General features: G+C 34.5%; 1 protein-coding gene across 5 annotated transcripts in view; it reads left to right on the top strand.

Annotated features, from left to right (window-relative positions):
• The window catches only part of LOC102964041 (activating transcription factor 7 interacting protein), a 120,849-nt gene that overhangs the window by 95,405 nt on the left and 5,343 nt on the right, over positions 1-20,101 (top strand). For all 5 annotated transcript variants that reach the window (XM_042991801.1, XM_042991799.1, XM_042991803.1 and 2 more), the window contains 6 exons: positions 217-855; positions 5,443-5,507; positions 7,192-7,270; positions 9,301-9,456; positions 11,100-11,282; positions 16,808-16,920. In XM_042991801.1, coding sequence (XP_042847735.1) covers positions 217-855; positions 5,443-5,507; positions 7,192-7,270; positions 9,301-9,456; positions 11,100-11,282; positions 16,808-16,920 — 1,235 coding nt within the window. The remainder of the gene's footprint in view (positions 1-216; positions 856-5,442; positions 5,508-7,191; positions 7,271-9,300; positions 9,457-11,099; positions 11,283-16,807; positions 16,921-20,101) is intronic.

The raw sequence follows: 20,101 nt of genomic DNA on the forward strand, positions 1-20,101 counted from the left end.
TGCCCTTCCCTGGCTTGCTTTCTGTCTGTCTGTCTGTCTCTGTCTCTCTCAAAATAAATAAAGTTTAAAAAAGACTTCCAAAATTTAAGTCTTGAAGAAATTGTATTATGAAAGACTTTACTGTAGCAATTGCAGTGCATTAAATTTGTATTGTATTATCCTAGCTGATAAATGAAGACAGCCATTTAAACTGAGACTTCTTTTTTCTTTCTATAGTATCTTCAACCAATCTTGTCACTCCTCCAACAGTTGTCAGTAGTCAACCTAAGTTGCAGACTCCAGTTACTTCGGGTTCTCTGACAGCAACGTCAGTTCTTCCTGCACCCAACACAGCTACAGTAGTTGCTACTACTCAGGTGCCTAGTGGAAATCCCCAACCTACAATCTCTTTACAACCTTTACCAGTGATTTTGCATGTACCTGTTGCGGTATCCTCCCAGCCTCAACTCCTACAGAGCCATCCAGGGACTTTAGTGACCAATCAACCGTCTGGCAACGTTGAGTTCATTTCTGTACAAAGCCCACCTACTGTGAGTGGTCTCACCAAAAATCCAGTATCCTTGCCAGCCTTGCCAAACCCCTCTAAACCAAACAATGTTCCTTCTGTGGCCAGTCCTAGTATTCAAAGGAACTCTCCTGCCAGTGCTGCAACCTTAGGAACAACACTTGCTGTACAGGCTGTTCCAACAGCACACTCTATTGTACAAGCCACAAGGACTTCTTTACCTACAGTAGGCCCATCGGGACTCTATAGTCCATCAAATAATCGAGGTCCTATACAGATGAAAATTCCAATTTCTGCTTTTAGTACTTCGTCTCCTGCAGAACAGAGCAGCACTACTACCCCAAGAATTGGTAAGTCACTATATAGGCTTAATAATAGAAATACAAGCATGTTAATGGCCTGTAGATAATTGAATATTTGTGTTTGTGGAAGTGCTATCTTTATTTGAAGAAGAAAGTAAATAGAATACCCTGGAGATTACTTTTAGTAAGTTTTTAGCTACCTAAGAAATGATGTTGTTAAAATGGTATTTGAGATACAGTTTATTTTGAATGAAAAGTTAGCATTTGTAATGTAGCTTTTAGTAATTTTTCCTAATCTGGGTGAAATTTTTCCTTTAGGCTTTGAGGCAAGCATTATGAATTTCTTTTATTATGCGTTTGGCAGGAATATCTGAATAGAACAAATTTATTTTAAAGTATCTAATTTACAGAATATATGCATATAAGAGGAAATGACAAACAACATATCTTCCCTACGCATGTGGAAAAATCCTTTGTGCATTCATCACTCACGTCTTCTAAATTTGAACAATTTAAAAATAGGTTCTTCTCTCTAATTTATTATAAAATGTTTGACTGCTTCTTGTTTTATCTTTTATATATTTCCCCTGTGACATAGTATATGATTATGCTTGTATATGTCTGTATACTCTCCAGAATTGCAAAAAGGAGAAATGGATTTTACCTGTATTTAAAATCTGTAAAACTCTATGTCTTCCTTGTCTTTAGAAAGCACACATTTTGTATGCGTTATTGAACTTACTTATTCTTCATTTCTGGCCTCACATTTATTTCCACTATTGTAAAGTGGCTAAATGGGTAGGCATAATGTGTATAGTGAAATTGTTGTAATATCTCTTATTGATATAGTGACCATGAAATATAAGAAACATTCTAAAATACAAAATTACTTTTGTAAGTGAGATATACAAGCCTTTTGTTTTCTCTAATTTCCCATGTAGCCATTAGTAGTGTATTTGCCCTTCAAGTATATTTACTCATATAAATAGTGATTGTATTTTGTATTTCACAAGGCTGTTGAGAGAATAAATGGGTGGCTGATCAGAATTAACAGTGGACTGGAGCTAAATGTCAGCTTCATACAAATTTACATCTGGGATATAAGAAGAAATCTGAAATTTTATATAAAAATGCAATTATTAATATGAGTATTTAAAATGTAAATGCTTGCATAGTACAGTAACAGTATTTGTTAGCCTTATCTGCTACCACATTATTCTTTAGACACTCTAATCCATGTTTGCAGCACTGAAAGATACTTGCTTTTTAAATGAGGTCAGTGAACAAGATTTTAAGGGGGTTACTTCATTTTTCTTTAACTTCTTTTTTTCTAATCCTTAGTATTTTTTAATATGTCAGGTAGAAGGTGATTTCTCCTAGACATTGTTTTATGTGATTTTTGAGTTTCTCCACTTTATGAAAGATTGAGCCTAAGTTGACACTTTTTAATTCATGGTCACAAAATAAGACAAATCCTTAAATATAGAAGTTTTCCTAAAAGACCATGGCCTGAAAAGAAATAAATAACTTAAAAGATATTGTTTAGTTTTGTGAATGCTCATACCCTAAATACTTCTACAGGTATCAGGGTTATAATTTAATTATTCTGTTTTCTTAAAATACTTATGAACATTTGTTGACACAAAGGGTATATGTTTCCCAAAATTACCTAGCTAAGGTATTCTATTAGTCATAGTAAGTGTCAGTTTGTTTCATATTCATTTAATGACTTGACTGTTCTTAATTGTTTTGTATGTAAAACTAATAATTTTCACAATCATTTTTAATCAGTACATCATTCTACTTATGTGATAATATACATTTATACTTACACTTAAAATTAATTTTTTAATATATATTTATTTAACACATTTTATGTACTTTATTGTATAAATTATTTTAAGGAGATCATTATTTCAAGTTCTATTTAGAGTGCTTACCTACATTTGAAAGTAACTTATTGGATATTAACCATAAATGTGAATGATAAGCTTTCTTTGCATACTGTTCATAATGTTAATTAGAATGAGATCTGATGTGGCACGCCTGGGTGGCTCAGTCAGTTAAGCGTCCGACTTCAGCTCAGGTCATGATCTCACGGTTGGTGGGTTCAAGCGCCACATCAGGCTCTGTGCCGACAGCTCAGAGCCTGGAGCCTGCTTCAGATTCTACGTCTCCTTCTCTCTCTGCCCTCCCCCACTTGCTGTCTGTCTCCCTCTGTCTCAAAAATAAATAAACATTAAAAAAAAAAAAAGTGACATCCGATGCAATGATATATTTTTTTTATCATGCAAAATTTTAGAGGTGCCATCAATGACATTAAAGTAGGCCTTTAGCTATTTAGGCTTCCCAAAACCTAAACTGAAGCTATATGGCAAATTTTGGCTGAATATGAAGGTTGAAGCCAACCTTTAATACATTTGTAGTATGCTAAATATATTAGTTCTATAATTAAAACATTTTAAGTCTTATGTAGGTATTATTGATTTAAGGAGAACATAAGCTATCCAACTAGAATGCATGAATTTGTATTTTATTATAGTTCATGTTCCCTTATGTATTAAGTCAGTATTTTCTGTTTCTATAGTAAAGAAAAAAATCATCCTAAAGACTGCTAGGAGATTTAGGGTATAAGTTGTAGTTAATATTATTTATTCATGAAATATTGAATACCTGTAACTCTTCTAAAATCCTGCAGGCACACAGAAATGTACAAAATAGTTCCTATTCTCACCAAACTCACAATTAAATAGGGAACCTTGCCATTAAATAAGTAATTAACTATAAATGTGATGAATGTTAAGATATGAGGTTCCTGTGAGAGGATGTGGGAGATCTGGAAAAGGTATGTGATAATATATGGAAAGGTGATAGGCAGAGGAATTAAAGGATTTTTGCAGAGGAGTGTGACATCCCTGAACACTGGCTGCAATAAGAAGAATGCTTTGGCGAGGATAAAAGTAGGGTTAGAGAGACCAGTTAGGAAGCTGTGGTAGTAATCCAGATGAGAGATGGTGTTGTGAAAATGATTTAAAAGTTTTGCATTCAATTCATTTTAATACACCAAATATCCAGCACCTAATAAGGAATACTACTAATTGGCACTTCTGTAAAAACCCTTTTATGACTTCAGTAAAAATACAGTGTTGGTTAAATATGACATCATCTTTTAAGAATAGTAAAATAGAGAGGTTTCCCAAATGATAGAAAGATTTTAAGGTACAATTTCTAATTTCTCACCCTGATCAGTTTTATTGATAGATTTACAGTCATCTGAAGTAGATATTATAAGTGAAATGGTAAACTGTTACATTAAGAATCAAAAAAGTCTACAATAAAGGCACAGAGAATATTAATTAAAAACCTAGATTAAGGAAGATTATTACAGTTATGGGAATAAAATCCTTCTAAGCCCAAATGAATATATTCTAACATTATATATAAAAAACTTTGGTGGTAAATCACTGATGTTTTGTAATGTCATCAGTGTATATTAATACTCTGCCATGTAGGATCAGTAAAATGGAATTTGTTTTTTACTAAGTAATATTTCAGGGACTTCACAGTCCAGAACAGATGCTGATGCATTATAAATGAAGTACTTTTAAGATATTTTTTTTAAAAAGTAAGGAATATATTAATATATTCTTCCTACAAGAAAACTAAGATAATTTAAAAAGGTAGGGAGAAATTATAAGGGCCTCCTTTTTACTTCTGTAGCCTGGAAAACCCTCTTTTAATAGGTAGATGTTTATCCAAAATTTTTTGACATACAGGTGTGTGTGTGTGTGTGTGTGTGTATGTATGTATGTGTGTATTTTATATATAATGAAATACATAGTACTGTTTCCTTTTAGCATAAATAATTTACTTTATATGTGTTCTGATGATTTGAAATGAAAGAATTCCCATATTTTAACCAAGAATATTACTATCTACAGAAAGCAAGGATAAGAATTTTTCAGCATTGGAAATTCACCACATTACCAAAGAGGAAAAGCTAAATAATTACCTCAGTAGATGCTAAAGACATTTGATAAAGTTTAATACCTTCTCTTTAGAAGTTGAGTCAGAAAACCATACTTGATTGATTTTCTCTGCTGTTCTAGAAGTAACTTTTGTGTGTATGTATGCATGTGTATCACAAACTCAATGTAAGTTAATTGAAAAATGACTAAAGAAAAATCTGATTTAACTACTGAGATTATGCATGTAAATTTTCTCAGAATCCTCGTGTAATGATTTTGCTAATGAATTTATTATGCTTTTTGCCATGTCATTAAATCTTTTTCTCCAAAGGTATATAGTATGGAAAAATTGTATTTTATTTAACCATTTACTTATGTGAGGACGTTTAAGTTATACATATCCTAAATTATTTCCAAAGATATTCCCTAGGATAGAATTAAATATTCTGGGCAATGGGTATGTGAAATTTTTTTCTCTATTGTAAATTTGCTCTTTTGAAAGTTACTGTAGCAGTGGTCTATGAGAGAGTTCATTTGCATATATGACATGATGACAGAAAAAAAATAATTGGAGAAAGTTACATGAATTGTTGCATATAAAACAACCAACCTTTTTACGTTTTGTAGGTGCTTTTAAAATGGCTTTTTTTTTTTTTTGACTCCTCAGAAAACCAGACAAACAAAACAATAGATGCTTCTGTTAATAAGAAAGCAGCTGATAGCACATCACAGGTAAGATTTTTTCCTTCTATTTCAAAGTAAAATTCCAGTTATAGTCCTCAGGGATAATGGATTTCCATCAATATTTTTTAATACAATGAAAATTATTCTAAGTTAATCATACTTTTCAGACCTAGAATTTGTTTTTGTATTTCAGTTTCTACTTTTGAGATCGCTTACTTGTGCATTCATTAATATTGTATTTTCCTTCATTTCTTTGAACTTTTTTTTTTTTTTAGAGAGGGGGGAGGGAAGAGGGAGGGAGGGGGAGAGAGAATCCCAAGCAGGCTCCACACTCAGCACAGAGCTTGATGTGGGGCTTGATCTCACAACCCTGAGATCATGACCTGAGCCAAAATCAAGAGCTGGTTGCTCAACCAACTGAGCCACCCAGCAACCCCTCTTTGAACCTGTTTTTTAAAGCTGCTTTTAAGCCTTTGCTGAATTCAACATCTGGTTCTACTTGGACTTATTTTCTGTTGACTGTCTTTTGTCTTTAGTTGGGTTCTTTTTTACTGGGCTTTGCATGGTTAGTAATTTTTGATAAATTTAAAATTTAGAAAATTTTGAAAAGTGGACCTTATAAAATACACTGCAGCAAGTGGATTCTGTTACATTCTTTAAGGATTTAAGAACTTTTAGTTTTGGATTTTAGATTGTGGTGTGTGTTGACAAGTCATTTTCAATGAAGTCATCATCATAGAAAGATTTAGAATTACATCATTACCTTCGGATTGGGCCTGAAGTTTTTAATGTCAAGGCACTGTTACCTTTAATTTTGTGAAGTCTGAGTTTTGCAGTTTTTAAAAACCTTAATCATTTGGAGCTGATCTCAGTATGGTATAAAGTAATTATGATTAGCATTTATTACACAGCACGTGTTATGCCTAGTGTTAAGCTCTTTCTATGCATATTTGGATTAGTCCTCATAACAGATCGCATATCCATACTTTGGAAATTGAGGATATTACCTTTTAACATAAATTTACATAGCTAATATGTGTTAGAACTAAAAGATGCCATCGGTCTTTTTGACTCAAAGATACTGGTTCTTTAGGTCTGTGTTGTACTACTTTCCTTTTTTGTTGCTATTGTGGAGTTAAAAAAAATTGTTTTAATTGCATTTCTGATGATTTAGGACAATGGGTTGACTTTGGTCAAATTGGATGTTAGTTAATAGTATAGCACACCATATCTTATCCTACCATATAAAATTTGTAGGGAAGAAACTTAGGTCATTTTGTGTAACTTAATTCTAGCTTTGAAGTTGCTTTTGGCACTTTGGTGAATTAATATTGGTATTAATATTAGTGTAGTAAATAATATTAATGTAATGTTTGTAGAATTCATCAACGTTTTAAATGTTGGAAAATATATAGTGTTTGTGTTTAATCACTTACCAGTTAAAGTACCTAATCACTTTAATAGCTCTATGCAATTGACCGATTTAGAGAAATAAAAACAACTTGTAGAATTTCTTGTGAGAATGTTTCACAATTATTTTTTATATGACATATGTTATGAGTATTCGGGGATCATTTATCTGACAAACTCTTTTTTTTTCAGGTAGTGCCTTTTAGGGGGGGGTCCAGATTGAACCAGGCTACTCATTTATTCTTGTTGCCCCTTAGTATTTAAGTTTTATTCTATGTCTGCTAGAGTTTCCTTTGCAAAATACAGAAATTTTGTTTTTCAGAGTGGAAAAGCCACAGGCAGTGATTCAGGTGGTGTCATTGATCTCACAATGGATGATGAAGAGAGTGGAGCTTCACAAGGTACTTACAAGTAATGGTACCAGTACCAAGGAATGCTTTGTAGCATTTTTTTCTCTTAATTCAGTATGATAATCAGTGAAGACAGATATCTACAGCATTATGCTTGATACATTTGTATCTATGTTAGAAAGAGAGTTTTTTATATTAGAATTTAAAAATTGAAATCTAATCTGGATGAATATGAACAAAGCATAGAGAAAAACAGAGCAGTTAAGAGACTGTTTAACTTCTAGAACACTCCTCTTTTTATATCTTATTTCACTTGATCTTTGCAGTAACCGTATAATGCCTATTTTATAGTTGAGAGTAGATTCAAAGAGAACAAGTCAGAGTCAATTAGGGAGCTGGGGATCAAACGCATGTCCTCTGACTCTAAGTGTTCTTTCTGCATATGTATGTGTGTGCACACATGCACATTCAGGTGCCCTTTAATGTAGGTACTATCACGTGTGTATACATTTAATTTTGGTTATTTGAATTAATTTTCTTTATTTAGTATTATATAAACAAAAATGAAGGTGATGTTAAAAACCTGCACACCAAATTCTTCAATATTATTTTGAGTTACAGTATTTAGAAATTACAACCAATATTCTTAGTTATTCTTCTCCAATGTTAATAGGTAATCTGAATAAAAAGTTCAGTAATTAAATATACTTAGAGAAATGCTGAATGAAACAAAATTGTATGGCTTTTTTTCCTTTTATACAGACTTCTCTGAGCTTTTCTATGCTAATCTATAATTTTTCCAAGAGAAATTCAAGATATAAAGTATTTCTCAAACTTACTTGCACAACTATTCACAGACATATCTGTGAAACTGTGTGGTGATAATTATATAATGCATATGGAAAAACTAAGATAAGGTAGTCGGCTAATTGTTATGTTAAAGACATTAAATTTAAAAATCACCTAAAGTTTAAATATTTTAGGGAATAAGATTCATTGGTTTTAGGAAAACAAGCTGATTATGTGATAGGAAGTCAATTTTTTTGTATAACTGATGTAAAATTGGAAGATTTATGCCATCATTTGTCAGAATTGAATTCATACCACTATGATTATTTTTTACATAAAAGGTTTCAAATTATTTGCATTGATTTTTCTTTTTTTTATTTTTATAGACAAGTCTAAATATAATGAATCCCTAGAGGACAAAATAAATACTTGTTATTTTTTAGAGGACACAGTCAGGGCTGATTCTAAAAGTTTTCAGTGCTCTGACTGCTCCCTTTCTAGCATCCCTGCCTCATGGGGTCTTTTCCTATGGCCTCAGCTTTGCACCTTAAATTTTTCCATTGTACTGTCCTCCCTCCATCAGGACCCAATTAACATAGCTACAGCCTTAAATTTTATTTACATTTTAGAGCAGAATTCCTTAGGACAGAAATCAATGGGGATCATTTTGGATAGAGGGCTTTTGGTTATAGTCTTTACATTATGCCATATAGTGGTTACCTAGTATTTAAGGCTTGTTCTGAGATGCAAACATTTATTCCATAGGCTATATAAGACTTTTTTTGAGATTAGACACTATGTGTATCTTATTTTAAAGACTGGGTAGTGTAAATAAGCAACCATCTGTATTATCAAACAAAAGAACCTAAACAACAGTAATTGGAGTTCAAGATTGCTGGTGAAAAGCTCATTGATTTATAGGTATTTGTTTAGGAGATTGTCCTTGACAATAGATACATAGATATATATGAATTAGGAAATGAAATTACTCTGATTGACATGATATTGTATTGAGTTCAAAAATAGTATTCATTCATAAAAAAATGTAAGATTGTATCTCTGTAAATGTGAATTAGAAGATGTGATAGAACCAACAGTGAATTATTTAAGGTTGTGATGTGGTGTTTCAACCTAGCAAATATACACATAATTAAATTGGAAATAAATTGTTTTCTTAGTGGTAATTGTAACTGAGGGGCAAGCAAACACAAAATTCACAAATATGAGAAGAACCTGTATTTCTGATTTTTTTTTTCTATCAGTAATCACAATGTCTCACTTTTAATTAATAGACCCGAAAAAGCCAAATCATACCCCTGTGTCAACCGTGGGTTCTTCTCAGCCTGTGTCTCGACCATTGCAACCCATCCAGCCAGCACCACCTCTTCAACCATCTGGGGTGCCAACAAGTGGACCATCACAGACAACCATACATTTACTACCTACAGGTAGACTTGCTGAATCATTGAGTTGAAGCTTTTAGTTTTGCCTCCAGTGAAATACGACTATGGAATTAAGTGGAAAGAATAGACAGGAGATTAAGGATAATTTTCTTTTATTTTGAAGACAGTGCATCTTTTTGAATGGAGTATAACTTAGTTTTGCTGACCATCTTAAGTAATGGCACTGATACGGAGTGGTTATAAAGAAGAAAAATGTATATGTCTTTGTCATCTGCCACTGTAAGCAGCAGAAATGAATATAGTTTCTCTGGAAGGGATGGGTGTAATGATTTGTTCTGGTTCTTGAAGTAATAAGTGACTGATGAAATAAGAAATTTTAAATGATTCTTAACTTGAACTAGTTTTAACTGGCCTAACACTATCGTTGGGAGATACATACTAGTATTTTACTGACTGCCTTTCCAGAAGTTATAAATCTGACATTTTCAAGATGTACCCTAGATCTCCTAAACTGTTTGAAAGCCAATCAAGACGGTTTGCCTTTTTTAATAAAATGTTCCATCATTAAAGATTTATCTGCAAAATACTTAAATAAGGACTTTTCTTGTTAAGGAAAACATTGAGTTCACATGGAATTTTATCTAGTGAAATCAAAGTGTAAGTCATGAATTTAGATAACTTAGAAGAAATCTCAATTATGCAAACAAATCATATGTAGTATAGAAAATAAAATGGGTAATAAAGAGATGAAGAGATAAGCATTCCTCCTTGTATACTTTCTTTCCCTTTCTAAAAGCTCACATTGAAAGTTCAGATGTGTAAAGACTAAAGACTTTAGTAAGTAAGCCATTAGTAAAGAAAACCTTTTTATCTTTGTCGTATCCACTGTTTACCTACAAATTTATTTTATTATAGAATGCATTTTTCCATATAAAAGTAGATTTATTATTTTTATTGTATAGTTAATGTGTGATCATTTGTAAAATGTGATAGTAATTCAGAGAGTTAATAACAAGAAAATGTTAACTCCTAAAGTAATTATTATAGTTCCATGCTGTTGGTGAACATTTAGGACTTTTTTGATAGATATATGTTAATATCACTCAAGGTATGAATGTTCTTTGGAACATAGATTAGGAGGAATGCTGGAGTAGAGAAGGAAGAATTCTGTATTTTAATTGATGTTTTATTGTTTTGAATAAGAGATGGCTCAGTTCACCTAAAGAAAATGTCAGTAACAATAGCTAGCCAGTTTCGTGAACTGTGAGTATACAGTTACTCTTGGGTTTATGCCATTAGTAGAAAGCCTAAAGGGGCCCAAATCCCACTCTACTAGGAATAATTAAACATTAAGGAGTGAAAATTTGCTGTTTTAAGTCACTCCCTTAAGATCATGCTCTTAAGTCTTTATCTTCACGTGCTTATTACCTAGTCAAACAAGAGTGGGAAAGGCATTGGGCATGGTTGAGGCAGCCTTTTCTTCTGAAGCTTGGACTATAATAATAGTGTTCTTAATTTTGGTTGGCTTTACTACTTTTATGTTTCAAGATTACAAAAAGAGACTGTTATCTGTATTTCTGTCTTTATTATAGTTAATTAGATTTTGTACAGCATTCGTTACAATTAATACTGTTTAGTTAACATAGAACTTAACTGCATTTTGATATGTTTTCTCTGCTTTTCATTAGCTCCAACCACCGTGAATGTAACACATCGTCCAGTAACTCAGGTGACCACAAGACTCCCTGTGCCGAGAGCGCCTGCAAACCACCAAGTGGTTTATACAACCCTCCCAGCACCACCAGCTCAGGCTCCCCTGCGAGGAACTGTTATGCAGGCTCCTGCTGTTCGGCAGGTCAATCCCCAAAACAGTAAGAGACTCTTTTCTTGTGTAGGGCCCCAAGTTATATGTAGTTCTTTAGCATTTAGTTGGCTTGTATTAACATTAGATTTGAGAAAAAATGCTTATAATATCATAACAAAACTAATATTAAGTTTTTCTTCCCTTTGGAGACTTAACCAGAAAAATTGGACATGTATATTATGTGATTTGTGTTCCAGGTGTTGTCTTCAATTTAACTGTATTTATGGTTTATACTCTCAAAATACTCTGTTTGATACTGGTCTGTACTCTGTTAAGAGATACATTGCCTAATTAAAGTGGGAATGATCAATTGTGGCTTGGCCCAGATAATGGAAATAGTGGTAAAGAATAGCTTCCAATGAGAGAGTCTTAAAGATATGGAAGGTGGGCTGAGAAGTAAAAGATCAGAAAATGTTAAAGGAAATCTATTGTTTGCGTGCACATGCACACACACACAACACATGTGTTTATATACATATATACATACAGATACATACTTTATATATATATTATATTTGGTAGTAAAATATATTGTGCATATAGAGGTTTATATACAAAGCATATGTAAAGTTTATTATTATTTTTTTAATGCTTTTATTTTATTTTTCAGAGAGAGAGAGAGAGTATGAGCAGGGAAGGTGCAGAGAGAGGGGGCTGCAGAGGATCCAAAGCAGGCTCTGTGCTAACAGCAGCGAGCCAGATGCAGGACTCAAACTCATGAACCATGAGGTCATGACCTGAGCCAAAGTTGGACGCTCAACTGACTGAACCACCCAGGCTTCCCAAAAAAGCAGCTTTATAAAATTTAATAACACGGGCATTTTTAAATGCTTTTTAAAGAAACTGTCATTATTATGTGATGATTTCCAGGAGAAAATAAACTAAGCAGAGTTTCTGGTTCACAGTTTGGCTTCAGTTTTCTCCAGCTTACAAGAGTTTTTTTCTGGGAAATCAGTACGGTCATGAATGAGTTCTGGGAAACTGCGCTCACCATAGTCCGGGTGCCAGGCAGAACTATAGGATAGGCCAGGAACTGAGTATATGGCAGGAATGTGGTCCAGGCAGTAGGCAACTAAATTTTCTAACAGATATATTCAGAACAGTTCATCCTAAAGCAACAGAATGCACATTCTTTTTGAGTGCTCATGGAACGTTCTCCAGAATAGATCACATACTGGGTCACAAATCAGGCCTCAGCTAATGACTCAACTAATGTCTTAGATCACACTATGCATATTTTCAGACTACAATGCTATGAAACTTGAAGTCGACCACAAGAAAAAATTTGGAAACACCACAAATACATAGAGGTTAAAGAACACACTACTAAAGAATGAATGGGATAAACAGGAAATTAAAGAAGAAAAAAAATGCATGGAAGCAAATGAAAATGGAAGCACTACAGTCTAGAACCTTTGAGATGCAGCAAAAGTGGACGTAAGAGGGAAGTACATAGCAATACAGGTCCACCTCAAGAAACAAGAAGTCTCAAATACACAACCTAACCTTATACCTAAAGGAGCTAGAAAAGGAACAGCAAATAAAGCCTAAAGGCAGCAGGAGAAAGGAACTAATAAAGATTATGGTAGAAATAAGTTATAGAGAAATAACAAGAAAAAAACTTTAGTAGAACAGATCAACAAAACTAAGAGCTGGTTCTTTGAAAGAATTAATAAAATTGTTAAACCCCTAGCCAGACTTATCAAAAAGAAAAGAGAAAGGACCCAAATAAATAAAATCACGAATGAAAGAGGAGAGATCACAACCAACAACACAGAAATACAATTATAAGATAATATGAAAAATCATATGCCAACAAACTGAGCAATCTGGAAGAAAGGGACAAAGCTCACAAACTACCAAAACTGAAACAGGAAGAAACCGAAAATTTGAACAGACCCATAACCAGCAAAGAAGTTGAATAACTAATCAAAAGTCTCCTAACAAACAAGAGTCCTGGGCCAGATGGCTTCCCAGGGGAATTCTTCCAGACATTTAAAGAAAAGTTAATACCTATTCTTCTCAAACTGTTCCAAAAAATAGAAATGGAAGGAAAACTTCCAAACTTGTTCTACAAGGCCACTATTACCTTGATTCCAAAACCAGACAAAGACTTCACTGAAAAAGAAAACTATAGGCAATATCCCTGGTTAACATGGATGTAAAAGTTCTCAATAAGATACTAGCAAATTGAATGCAACAGTACATTAAAAGAATCATTCACCACAATCAAGTGGGATTTATTCCTGAGCTGCAAGGGTGGTTCAATATTTGCAAATCAATGTGATATACCACTTTAATGAAAGAAAGGAGGGGCACCTGGGTGGCTCAGTCGGTTAAGCATCCGACTTCAGCTCAGGTCATGATCTCCCAGTTCATGAGTTCGGGCCCTGCATGGGACTCTGTGTTGACAGCTCGGAGCCTGGAGCCTGCTTCGGATTCTGTGTCTCCTTCTTTCTCTGCCCCTCCCCTGCTCACACTCTGTCTCTCTGTCTCTCAAAAATGAATAAAACATTTTAAAAAAGAAAAGAAAGGATAAGAACCACACGATCCTGTCAATAGATGCAGAAAAAGCATTTGACAAAATACAGCATCCATTCTTAATAAAAACCCTCAACAGAGCAGGGATCGAGGGAACATACCTCAATATCATAAAGGCCATATACAAAAGGCCCACAGCTAATACTATTCTCTATGGTCAGGAACAAGACATGGGTTTCACTCTCACAAAAAGAAATAAAGGACATCTAAATTGCCAAGGAAGAAGTCCAAATTTCACTATTTGCAGACATCATGATACTCTATGTAGAAAACCCAAAAGACTACACCAAAAAAATGCTACATGAATTCAGCAGTCACAGGATATAAAATTGCTGTATGGAAACCTGTTGCATTTCTATACACGAATAATGAAGAAGCAGAAAGATAAATCAAGGAATCAATCCCATTTGCAACTGTACCAAAACCCACAAGATACCTAGGAATAAACCTAACTAAAGAGGTAAAACATCTGTACTCTGAAAACTGTAGAACACTTATGAAAGAAATTGAAGGGGACACAAAGAAATGGGAAAACATTCCATGCTCGTGGATTGGAAGAATATCTATACTACTCAAAGCACTCTACACATTGAATGCAATCCCTATCAAAATACCATCAGCATTTTTCACAGAGCTAGAGCAAACAATCGTAAAATTTGTATGGAATCACAAAAGACCCTAAAGGGCCAAAGCAGTCTTGAAAAAGAAAAGCTAAACTGAAGGCATCACAATTCTGGACTTCAAGCTATATCACAAAGCTGTAGTCCTCAAGACAGGGTGGTGCTAGCACAAAAACAGACACATTGGTCAATGGAATATAATAGAAAACCCAGAAATGGACCCACAACTATATATGGTCAACTAATACTTGACAAAGCAGGAAAGACTATCCAATGGAAAAAAGACAGTCTTTTCAACAAATGGTGTTCAGAAAACTGGATAGCTACATGCAGAAGAATGAAACTGGATCACTTTCTTACACCACACACAAAAATAAATTCAAAATGGATCAAAGACCTGAGTATGAGACAGGAAGCCATCAAAATCCTAGAGGAGAAGATAGGCAGCAAACCTCTTTGGCCTCAGCCATAGCAACTTCTTACAGATCCGTTTCTGGAGGCAGTAGAAACAAAAGCAAAGATGAACTATTGGGACTTCATCAAGATAAAAAGCTTCTGCACAGCAAAGGAAACAATTGACAAAACTAAAAGGCAGCCTACAGAATAGAATATACTTGCAAATGACATATCTGATAAGGGTTAGTATCCAGGGGCGCCTGGGTGGCTCAGTTGGTTAAACATCCGACTCTTAGCTCAGTTCGGATCTTGATGTCAGGGTTGTACAATCAAGCCCTGTGTCAGCTCCACACTGGGTATGAAGCGTACTTTAAAAAAAAAAAAAAAAAAAAAGGTTAGTATCCAAAATCTATAAGAGCTTACCAAACTCACCACCCCGAAACAAATAATCTAGTTAAGAAATGGGCAGAAGGCTTGAACAGACCTTTTTCCCACGAAGACATCCAGGTGGCCAACAGACAACATGAAAAGATGCTCATCATCACTCATCAAAACCAGGATTAGATAGCACCTCATACCTGTAAACAACAAATATCGATAAGGATGTGGAAAAGGGGGAACCTTCTTACACTGTTGGTGGGAATGCAGACTGGTACGTCTACTCTGGAAAATAGTATGGAGGTTCCTCAAAGAGTTAAAAATAGAACTACCCTACAACCCAGCAATTGTACTACTAGATATTTACCCAAAGGATATAAACATACTGATTTGAAGGGGTACCTACACCAATATTGATATTATTGGTTATCAATAGTAGTCAATTTGGCTATCAACAATAGCCAAACAGTGGAGAAAGCTCAAATGTCCATCTGCTGATGAAAGGACAAAGAAGATGTGGTGTACGTGTGTACACACACACACACACACACACACACACACACACACACACTGGAATATTACTCAGCCATCAAAAATAACGGAATCTTGCCATTTGCAACAACATGGATGGAACTAGAGTGTATCATGCTAAGTGAAATAAGTCAAAGACAATTACCATATGATTTCACTCATGGAATTTAAGAAACAAAATGATTTACATATAGGGGAAGGGAAGAAAAGAGAGAGAGGCAAACCGTAAGAGACTCTTAACTATATAGAGAGCAAACTAAGGATTGCTGGAGGGGAGGTGGGTGGAGGATGGGCTAAATAGGTAAAGGGTATTAAGGAGGGCACTTGTTGTTATGAGCACTGGCTGTTATCTGTAAGTGATGAGTCACTAAATTCTATTCCCGAATCCAATATTATACTATATATTAACTAACTAGAATTTAAGTAAACGCTTAAAAAAATAGTCTGCTTCTGTTACCATAATATATGTCAAAATAGTTTTCTGTTCAGTGAATTGAGTATCCTCAGCTGTTCAGCATGGCATGGACAGAAAGCGAGGGACCTCATTAATATACATCAGGGATAACTTACAGTTGAGATTTCTGTCCTAGTTGAAAAGATGAGACAGCAGAGATATTTTTGAAGACAGCTTCAATTTGTCTGCCATTAGAGTTACACTGCTCCGTTCTCGCTTTGCCTTCTACATGTGATGTGCGACTGTGTTCTATTCTAGGATTTTTTCTCATAGTCCTCTTGGTAGGGATTCCATTTATTTTTCTCTTGTGTTAGATCTCCTGTTTCCTGTATCTCCCATTTTCCTCTTTCTTGATTTTCTCTCATAATTGGTGGCACACGTCTTCGAAGGACAACTTGAGAAAGTAGATTTTTTTGGTTGCTTGCATATGGGAGAATTTCTTTCTCTTCATGTTCAATTAATTCTTCAGTTGAGTATAGGTTTCTAGGTTAGAAATATTTTTCCTTCCAAATTCTATAAACAACACTTTGCTGGCTTCAAGTGTTTAATCAGTGTTTTACCAGATTTAGAATAGATTTCTAGTTTTATAAAAGCCTTAATTTTGTTTTGTAGGTGTCACAGTTCGAGTGCCTCAAGCAACTACATATGTTGTAAACAATGGACTAACCCTGGGATCAACAGGACCTCAGCTCACAGTGCATCACCGACCACCACAAGTGCATACTGTTAGTGTCGATGCTCGTATTTCCAAAATTTTTATCTGTAGACCTGTCAAATATTGTAGTTAGCATTTATTCTTCAGGCAACAGAAGTTAATTTAAGAATATAGATCTTACCATTATGAACAAATTTTCTTAGGGATGTTGGTCATCAAGGATCATTGATTCTGCTTGTGGTGGTGTACAGTGTATAAGAAGAGTCCACAGCTGGTATGTGTGAAGTGAAATAGAGCATTAAAAAATTTTTTTTATGTTTTTTGATTTATTTTTGAGAGAGAGAGAGAGAGAAAGCATAGGAGAGAGAGAGAGAGAGAGAGAGAGAGAGAGACAGACACAGAATCCAAAGATAGGCTCCAGGCTCTGAGCTGTCAGCACAGAGCCTGATGCGGGGCTTGAACCCATGAACCACGAGATCATGACCTGAGCCGAAGTCGGATGCTGAACCGACTGAGTCACCCAGGCACCCCTGAAATAGAGCATTTTAAGCTCATGGTTAGGGGTTCCCCGGGTGGCTCAGTCAGTTAAGCGTCTGACTTCAGCTCAGGTCATGATCTTATGGTTCCTGAGTTTGAGCCCCACATCAGGACTCTGTGCTGATAGTGCGGAGCCTGGAGCCTGCTTCAAATTCTGTTTCTCCCTCTCTCTCCCCTCCCCCCATGTGTGCTCTTCTCTCTCTCTCTCTCTCTCTCTCTAAAAAGTAAATAAACATTAAAATAAAATTAAAAAAAAAAACCTCATGGTTAAATTGAAAAGAGTATTTTGAGCGTTTAAAGAGTATTTTAAAAAGTATTTTTTCTAACATTTTTTTCCTCAGAACCTTATATCAGTTCTAACTGGTATATTGCCATCACTTTATTGTTTTTTATTAATCCAGTGACATTGGGAATTCATTTATTAAGAGATGACATGGATCAAAAATGTCTCCTTAGATTTAGGCTCCAAAACAATGTCACAATCTTCCGTGACATGATTAGAACAGCATTTGGTATGGTACACCATGTAAATGGACATGTGGGCTTTATGAGAAGGGAGGAGATTGAGGCTTCATATCACTTTTCATCTAAGTGTCCTTTTTTAAGTATACATAATAACAGCTAGCATTTCTTGAGCACCTCCTCTGTGCCAGGCACTGTTAATATACTTGGTCCTCACTCAGCAATCCTTTAGGACTCTTCTCTCCTTTTTTATTCTTTATTATAGATAGGGCAGCTAATGCATAAAGATGTTGAATAACCAACCCAAGGTCATAACTCATGAAAACCCATGCATTCCAGCGTTAGAGCCTATCCTCTTAACAGCTGTTATTTTTACTATTCCACTACAATGAAAAAATTAATGTTAACAGAGCACTAACTGTATACCAGGAGCTCTACCAAGCACTTTACATGTATTATTTTATTTAACAACCCTAGGTGTATTATTATTCTCCTTTGATAGGAAAGGGTACAGTGTCACAAAGATGTTAAGTGGTTACTTAGGTTACTCAGGTTCGTTACCCAAACTAATGTCAGAGCCATTTTAACTAAGGTTGTCTGATCCCAGCACCTGCAGTGTGTTTTCAGTGTTTCAAATCTGGCCCTGTTAGGATATGTGGTGAATATACCATTACTGTTGTTTGCAGCTACAAATAACTTCTTTCATTCCATATTTCTTCAAAAACTATATAGTAAATATCTCTAATACCTTATAGTTTGCAAATCTGATGACCCATCAAGAGCTTTTTTTTTTTGGTCAAGAACATTTTTTAAAAACCAGGAGCCCATGGGGTGCCTGGGTGGCTCAGTCGGTTGAGTGTCCAACTTGGGCTCAGGTCATGATCTTACGGGTAGTGAGTTTGAGTCCTGCGTCAGGCTCTGTGCTGACAGCTCGGACCCTGGAGCCTGCTTTGGATTCTGTGTCTCCCTCTCTCTCTGCCCCTCTCTCTCTGTCTCAAGAAGAAAAAAAAAAAAAACTAAAAAAACCCACAAAAACAGGAGCCCATGTGTATTGTCTTAGTAGAATAAACTGTATCTTACAGGAGGAACATTCTTTTATTTTAATTAATTTAGAAGATGGTTTTAAATAAGAATTTCAAATATATATAAAAATAGTATACTATAGTGATTCCCACTTACACATCACTCATCTTAACACTTGTCAGCGTATGGCTAATCTTTTTCATCTGTATTCACCCATTTATTCCAGCAACCCAAATATATACTGGATTATTTTGAAGCAAATCCCTATCGTATCATTTCATTTGTAAAACTTGAATAAAAATCTCCATTGCAGTGGCAAGAATGAAAAGACAAAACTCAGTTGACTTAATATTAAGTTTTAAGATATGAGCAGATTCAGAGTCTTAGAATTTTAAGAATTAGAAGGTATATAACAGCTATTAAAGCTGTTGTCAGACTCGTCAAATTCCTCTACTACCTTCAGTTAGATTCATGGCTTCAGCCATCTTCTCTTAGATCTTGCTGATTATATGTTTATTTAGTGTTATTTACTTATGTGATTAAATTATTTGAGGAAAAAAGACAATTTGAAAGAGAAAATATAGCAACATGGCCAGTATTCAAATCACTCCTACTTCTCCAACTTTCAGTGTTTTATTTAAATTTTATTCTTTTCCCTTCTGACTTTATGTTTATTTTAGCTTTTTAACTGTGAATTGTATCCTCTTCCAGATGTGTATATGAATGTTTTCCACCAGGCATATGAATTTAAGCAGATTTGTATTCCTTGAAATTATCCTTTTTGAGTTCTTACTATGTGCACATTACTGCTACTAAGCTTTGACAAGGGATAGAAATTAAAAGATATCAGACCTTCACAGAATTCACTATTTAGTGTATATAAATTATCCATTTTATGAAATGCGTATTAAAACACAGTTCTTGTGAAATGAATTTCAGTTAAGGAAATCTTTGTTTCAGACTTTCAGCCTAAAGTCAGTGAGCAGTGATATGTTTCATTTGGGAAAAAAAAGATCACTCGTATCCCTGTTTCCTGGTTTATACCTGAATCTTTTTTGAAAAAATTATCATCATTGTAATCTTTATTAAAATCTAGGTATAATGATAACAATGTCCAGTGTTAAACAAGTCAATTTGAATTGGTCCACTTAATATTCACGCTTTTTCATATGGCCTTAACAGCTACCTTTTCAAATTTATCTTTTTTATTCATACACCCTATTTCTAAG

This window comes from Panthera tigris, chromosome B4 (genome assembly GCF_018350195.1).
Source record: "Panthera tigris isolate Pti1 chromosome B4, P.tigris_Pti1_mat1.1, whole genome shotgun sequence".
NCBI classification, from domain to species: Eukaryota; Metazoa; Chordata; class Mammalia; order Carnivora; family Felidae; genus Panthera; species Panthera tigris.